General features: G+C 42.0%; 1 protein-coding gene across 1 annotated transcript in view; it reads right to left on the bottom strand.

The window, feature by feature from the left end:
• CACNA1C (calcium voltage-gated channel subunit alpha1 C) overlaps positions 1-7,945 on the bottom strand; it is a 236,876-nt gene that overhangs the window by 100,000 nt on the left and 128,931 nt on the right. The window contains exons 16-17 of the mRNA XM_015564299.1: positions 7,718-7,787; positions 3,621-3,753 (exon numbers count right to left, since the gene is read on the bottom strand). Of these exons, the coding sequence (XP_015419785.1) occupies positions 3,621-3,753; positions 7,718-7,787 (203 nt within the window). The remainder of the gene's footprint in view (positions 1-3,620; positions 3,754-7,717; positions 7,788-7,945) is intronic.

Here is a 7,945-nt window from a genome sequence, read left to right as displayed (position 1 = left end):
CAGTTTTGTGTTCAGTCCTTGGTTGGGTTGTAGGCAAAAGGCAACTGATTGAAGTTTCTCTCTCTCTCCCTTCTTCTCTCTGAAATCAATGAGCATGCCCTTGGCTAAGGATTAAAATTAAAAAAAAGAATGATGGTTTTGCTCATTAGTAGTTTTTGGATCTTTTTAGTAATGGCTGGTTTTTCTGATTAATTAAGAATTATTTTAACTTTTTATTGTTTAAAGTATTACACATGGGTACATCTACACAATGGAATACTATGCTGAGGTAAAAAAGAAGGAACTCTTGCCATTTGCAACAGCATAGATGGAACTGGAAAGCATTATGCTAAGTGAAATTAGCCAGTCAGAGAAAGATAAATACCACATGACCTCACTCATTTGTGGAATATAGAGAATGACAGACTGATGAACAGGGACAGATCCAAAGACAGAGAAACAGTGTTCAGACTATCAATCCACAGAGGGAAAGTAGGAGAGGGCGGGGGTAAGGGGAAGAGATCAACTGAAGCTCTTGTATGCATGCATATAAGCCAAACCAATGGACATGGGCAATAGGGGGATGAGAATATGAATTGGGGGGAGGGGGGTTAATGGGGGGGGATAAGGACACATTTGTAATACCTTAACTAATAAAGAATTAAAAAAAAAACACACCCCAATTTGAGATCTACTTCATGTTTTTATGTATAGGGAACAACAGAGCCACCCAGAGACATGGATGCTGAGAGGATGGCGGAACCTACACTCTATGGAGGCTATTTACTCTGTGTGATAGCTTCATGGTGTATAGTTCAATTCCACACCTCAGCACTATTACAAAGAACTACTACACACATGGATCTCTGGGCTCACACTGAAAATAACACAAGTGCTAAAACCTCCAATGCCAAGGGTGTTTTATGTACTATCTTATCGTGACGGTTTAAAAGGTGATATGGGGGATATCATCATTTTCATTTGGTAAATAAAAACAATGAAACCCAAGAAGGACAAGTTTGCCCAGAAATGTAACCTATAGAGTGAAGGCTTGAAACCAGGCCTCAGACCTCGGCTCCTGGCATGTGGTTGACTAAATGCTCTGAAAGACCTTACTGCTGCAAAAGCACCAAATGCTGGAAAGGACAAGCTCTTTGAGACAATTCTGATTTCATGAGAGTTCAGAGGAGTCTTCAATGACCATCCCCTTCAAATAAACAAACAAATCCTCCAATCTGGGGTCTGTGTGATAGGTAGGCAGCGGGGCAGAGCTACCTGAGGATAGATGCCAGTAGCAGCACTGCTATCAGGAAGCTTCATTTCAAGCCAGAAATATCTGGAAAAAAGCTTCCCTAATGGTAATTAAGGCCACCAATTAATATGAGGTATTGAGATAACAATCAAGGATCATTAAACATACAAGATAAGCCACTAAGGTGGAAAATCAGAAAAAAACAACAACAATAAATAAATAAACGATTTAGACTCCCCCCTGCCAAAGACGTTGAATATTAAAAATATCAGAAACAAAATATAGGACAACTATATCTGAAATATTTAATGAAATAAAGGACTTGATTACAAAGATGATGAATTAATAGGTAAATGTTAGATATAGACAGATGAATCTGTAAAGTCAAGCAACAAATGGAACTGCTTGAAATAAAAAAAAAGAATATAACAGTCAATATAAAAACTAATTTAGCATAGACAAAGTTGAAGAGAGAATTAAGAAACTGGAAGATATAGCTGAAAAAATTACCAGCATACCAAAATAGAGATAAGGAGTCGAAAGGTATGCATGACTCATTAAGAGATCGAGTAGGTAGATGAGAAGATCTAACATACGTCTAATTAGAGTACCAGAAGGAGAGAATAGAGAGAATGAGGATGGGCAATATTTAGAGTGATGGCTGCAATTTTTAAAGAATTAGCAATTATTATTTAAATCTTCAATATCATTCAAGAAGTGAAGAAAAATATAAATCTATATACTTAGGAAGCATAACATATTCCAAGCAAAGTAAGTAGAAAAAAGTCCATGTCTAGACACATGGTAGTAAATCTGCACATCAAAGGCAACAAACAGATTGTAAAAGCAGCTAGAAATAAGGGGAGATTACCTACAAAGAAATGATAGTAGGAATTAGGCATAACAACTAATTATACAGTGGAATAATTCATCTAACATGCTGAGGGACAAAACCTGTCAATTTAAAATTGTGTACACAGCAAAACTATTTTTAAGAGCAAAAAATGATAAAGACAATTATTATATGATCTCACTCAAATGTGGAATCAAATGAACAAAATAAACTGATGAACAATATAGATCCAGAGACATAGAAGCATGGAACAGACTGACTAATCTCAGAGGGAAGGGAGGAGAGGGGGCAGGAAGGGATTAACCAAAGAACTTATATGCATATATGCATAACTCATAGACACAGATAATATTGAGGTGAAGGCCTTTGGGGAGCGGGTACAAGGTGGAGGGGATCAAGTGGGAAAGAATGGGGACATCTGTAACACTTTCAACAACAAAGATAAGTTAAAAAAAACCTGATTGATGAAAACTAACATGTGTACATGTCTAAATACATGGATGAAAACTGAAAACTTAAAGAATAAAATAAAATAAAAGAGTCAAATTTCAGTATAAAAAATGAAAACAATTATATAGATAAACAAAGGCCAAATGAATTTATCATACAGGAACTACAGGAACTTCTAAAGAATGTACTTTAGGCCAAAACCGGTTTGGCTCAGTGGATAGAGCGTCGGCCTGCGGACTGAAAGGTCCTGGGTTTGATTCCGGTCAAGGGCATGTACCTGGGTTGCGGGCACATCCCCAGTAGATGTGCAGGAGGCAGCTGATCATGTTTCTCTCTCATCGATGTTTCTGACTCTCTATCTCTCTTCCTTCCTCTCTGTGAAAAATCAATAAAATATATTAAAAAAAAAAGAATGTACTTTAGGACACCTGAAACTAATATAATATTATATGTAAACTGTAATTGAAAAGTAAAAAAAGAAAATAAGTGCAATTTAAAAAAAGAGAAGCAAAGAATGTATGTTAGGAAGAAAAAACATGATTGCAGAAGGATGGACTGGTAAGTTGTATGTAAATCCAAATATATACTGCCTATATAATAATACTGATATTGACAATAATGTCTAACTTCAGGATTAAATACTAATCAACAATAACAGGTAAGGCAGGAGGGGTTGAGAGGAGTTAAAATAATTGAACTTCCTTTTATTTTGCAAGAAGTTAAGGATATCTTCCACAAAGTTAAAGATCTTGTTAGCTTTAGAGTTTAAGTTAAATAGACTTACTAATTACCAAGAATAATCACCAAAAGACTAGAAATAGGGTTTACGTATTTCAAAAAAGGAAGAGAAAAATACACAGGCCTTCTGATTTGGAATCCAGAACTCTTTTCCCTAAAAAGAGATAAGGGGCAGATTACCTACAATGAGTGTAGGAATGCCACTGACTGTACAGTGGAATAATATATTTAATATGCTGAATAAATATATTTAACAAAACCAGTCCCTCTCTCCACACAAGTTGTGTGAGCTGGTGGCCCTGGAGCCTGGAGAGAGCAGAGTCCACCTTCCCCACTATTCTCACACACCTGTTGCTGGGGCTGAAGATGAAAAATGCACTGGCTTCAGGCATGGGCACAGCCTTTTCCTTGAGGTGCAGCTCCGAGAGTGGGCGTGGGCGTGGGCCCACGGGCATCTCAGGCTCCTCCTCATCCTCCTCTCCTGAAAGAAAAAAAGCACCTTCTAAATAACTCCATTTACTTTCACCACTGTGCTGCCTACTTTGGATGCCTTCCTACTGACAAGAATCAAGGCATCATTTGTATTTCTGAAAACATAAGGTACCAACCAAGACAGACACTCAGCTTTCTCCCCGTGGGCACCACTGGAATTCATCTACGTTAGAGAAAGACTTTGCTGGCAGTACCTGATAAGAGGGGTGACTGACTCATGCTGGTTTTCCCAGAACTGTACTGGTTTTTAAACTGGTTTTAAAAATCATGATATTTATACATGAGTAAGGATCTTAAGTTTCTGCCTAGCTGTGTGTTTTCCTTTCAGTTTTGCTCCAGATAATCCAACACTTTCTTAGTCATGATAATTTGGTAACAGGTAATTTAATGATTATCTTAATTATTTGTGTTTATAGAAAACAAACAAACGTATTTACTAGCGTTGTGCTTTCCTAAGCGCCTCACGAGGGACTTTGGGTGCTCTTTCACCTGCAACAGTCCACCCGGGCACCGGCTCTGACCTGGCCCCGCCCCTTTGTTCTCTCTGCTACAGGCTCCTTCCGGCTCCTCCTCAGAAAAGCGCATTCCACTTCAGAGATTCTGCACTTGCTAGACCCTCCACCTGGACAGCTCTTCCCTCTGATTTCCACATGTGTGGTTCAGGCTTCCCCATGATTTCTTCAGCTTCAGCTCACATGCTGCCTCCTCGAAGAGGTCTTCATGGGCCTAACAGCAAAGCAGCAGCCCCATTAACTCAAGCACAGCCCTCGGCTCTGGATCTGATGTTACCTTTCTGGCTGGCTTGTTTTTTTGCACATTGTCAGTCTCCCCACTGAAATGTGAGCTCCAGGAAAGTAGGAGTATCCGGTGCCTGCCACAGTGCCTGGCACACAGTAGGTGCTTACTAAGTAGTTATTAGTGAATGAATGTCTCCAAGGTTTCTTCCAGCTTTGTGTCTTGACAATAGTGGTCCTGAAATAACTTCTTCCTTCTTCAGTTCTCTGAACTCAAAGCCCATTCAAGGCAATCCTTGCCCATGAAGCTTCCCTGGCATCCCCTACCTCATTGCTCTCCTCAAACCCCTTGCAGCAATTTGAGTGACCCCCACATTTGGCCCTGAACTATACATCCCCTGATACCCTTCACATTTCTTCTTCATTGTCCTCATTAATTTTAAGATCTTAGTGACTTTTAAGAACATGCGTATGTTCACGCAAGTAAATTAATCAATTACATAAGAGCACAATCTTGGCAAAATGCTTTCCTTCCTGGGCAAGTAGATATTTCTAACGTTGAGTGCATACGAAACTGGGAGGCTAAAACCACCCGGTGAGCTTTGGAGATTAAACTCAGAGGGAAGGACTGACTGGCCATCTCTGGCCTCTGAGGCTGCTCTGAGGATTAGGAACAGGCCCTCCTTTGGGTGTCCCCGAGAGGGCAAGGGGCTGTGGCCAGCAGAGTGCAAGCTACAGTTCAGCCTTACTCAGCATCTCCAAACACACCTTTGGTGCAACTTGGACAAGTAAACAGAACAGCCTACAGAGAGGGGCGATGGCAAAGGGAGCAGGAGGGGCAAGGAGGGAGGAGAGTGTAGGATTGCTCTCCAGCTCTGACCTCCCCCTCTGGAAGGCTGGTGGCAAGTGGGGCACAAGGACGCTCACCAGAGCTGCCCCCAAGGGGCACAGCAGGGCCAGCTGCCCCAAAGCTGTGAAAGCAGAAGAGGCAGTGGTTGGGAGGACACCGCAGATCAGAGGAGAAGCAGGCAGGAACAAGGTACTGACAAGAGCAGAGACAACAGGTCAAGTGACCTTGGAGGAGACATTGGGAGTGTCTGCTGCACCTGGTACTAAGGGAGCCAGGAGCTGCTTGCCCAGGCAGGAAGGGGGAGCAGGAGCTGGGAAGCAGATGCTGAGTTAGCCTCGGAGGAGAGGGAGGGGCTTAGGAGCTGCTTTTAAGGCCTGAGGGGTGGTGGTGGGGAGCCACAGAGGCAGGTTAGCCTCAGCCTCGGTTATGGACCAGAGGTGGGAGAAGTGTAGGACCCAAAGAAACAAAGGCCTGGGTAGAAAAGAGGCTAGAGGAAGGTGGCCACATGATCAGGGAAAAGAAGAGATCCTAAAAACATCTAAAGACTCCTGAGGAGTCAGCAGTGTGGGAATAGCTTTTCAGTTTAAAAGCAAAACCTTTCCAAGAATCCTTAAAGTCGGTCAACAGAGACACTTCTTTGATGACTGATACCAGGACAATAGTATCCTTATTAGTCCTTTTCCCCTTGACCTGCTTCTTTTTTATTTCACTTCTTTTTTATTTAGAGCAACAGAGAAGAGAACAGCCATGAGTCTATTTAGAATGATGAATTTGCAGCTATTGTCCTAGGTTCGTGTCTGCCCGAGCCCTGAGGGAGAATGGCTGTGGGCAGGGCTTCCTGAAGCCTCTGGCAGGTGGACAGATAGCTTAGGGTCCAGAGGTATTTGTTTTATTACTGTCTTTCCTTTTAAACATTAATAACAATAATCATCCTTATAATAATCCTATGAGTAGAGAGCCTCACATGGTGGATCTCCATACCCAACTCCAACAACTATTGATAGTTTGCCCATCTTGTTTCATTTACTTCTGTTCCCGTTTTTTAAAAAGTGGATTATTTTAAAGCAACCTCTAAATATTTTAGACTCCAGCTATAAACACTTCAGCATTTAAAAATAGAATTAAAATGATATCATTATATTAACAAGACTAACAAAAACTAAAATTGTTTAGTTCTAGTCCATATTCAATTTCCCCTAATTAGCTAAAACAATGTCATTTCAAAGTTTATTTATTCATGCAGGATCAAGACAAAATCCTTCCTTGCGTTTGGCCAATATTTCTCTGTCTTTGAAATTCTGTGATGGTTTCCACCTAGAAGGGCTTTAAAACTTCAAAAAGCTTAGTGCCTGCACCTGGATACACCCTGTGGCCCTCCTCCAAGGCCAGGAGCCCGCCCTGCCCTACTTCCCTTGCAGAGGGAGGTGAGAGAAGGGAATGACCGCAGGGAACCTGCTCCCAGGGACAAGGTGGCTGCTGGTGCCCTTACAGAGAATACAGCAGAGAACCGGGGGAGGGAAAGCAAAAGGAAAACCTAGCTTTGCTTATAAGTGCAGAAGGTTGTCAGCCACCTAAGGTGGCTACCAACCCAAATATACCCTAGCCTACACAGAGAAGGAAATGTCAGTAAAATCAGCAGTCCCTTATTGCATGTACTTGAGTGCAAGCTTGAAGCTGGTGGGAATATCTTCAATTGTAGGTAAAAGGGAGGCAAACCTAGGGCTGGCACAGGACATTGGGTTGCAGGAGGCAGAGAACTGAATCCTGGAGGGAGGCGGAAGGAACTCTGACAACCCAAGCCTCCCAGCGGAGCCTGCCTGCCATGTACAGATCAGACAGAAGATGAGAAGACCGAGTGGTACTAGCTCTTTTTATAATAAGAGACCTGAAAGTGGTTTACAAAGCGGCAAGTGGGACATCTGTGGTGGCAGCTGTCCTTGTACTCAGCACTGCCTCCTGAGTAAGGACATGGCAGATTTGGAATTTACTATTATTATTTTGTGTGCATGATGCTGTGACATATGTTAGACTAATGAATTACATAATAATAATGATTTTACAACTTAAGATATAATAAAACCTTAAATGTATACATAATCCATCTTCCAAAGGACACGACAGCACTGCTCAGACCTAATTTACTCAGTCTTATACTATTATTATGAGCAAACCAGGAGCAGCTTTCCCCGCAGATGATCATTGGTAACGCTTCAGTGCAGACTGGAGATACTGAGCAACTCAAGGTCCTTGTAGAGGAAAACTGGAACCATTGACCCCTAACACATGGTTACTTTCACATGGCTTTAGGTCTCCTCCATTCCCTTCCCCCAGCCCCCAGTTCCCCCCAGTGGCAGGCAGGGGAACCATACCTGTCACTTCCGGGTTGGGGTAGACACCCTTGTCCTCATTTTCATTGGGCTGGAGGTCATCCATGTTGATCTAGGCAGCCGAGGGAGAAAGAAGGAAAATCCAGTCAGATATGGCCCAACTTTTAGAGGCTGCATTATAGTCAGTGGCTGAGCTGCTGACTCAAAAATATATCCTCATGACTTTGCATAGACCCTTGAGACATTAACAGAGGTTGGGACAATATCACG

The sequence above is a fragment of the Myotis davidii genome, unplaced genomic scaffold (assembly GCF_000327345.1).
Source record: "Myotis davidii unplaced genomic scaffold, ASM32734v1 scaffold1031, whole genome shotgun sequence".
Taxonomy (NCBI): Eukaryota; Metazoa; Chordata; class Mammalia; order Chiroptera; family Vespertilionidae; genus Myotis; species Myotis davidii.
This window is presented reverse-complemented; position numbering and strand designations above follow the sequence as displayed.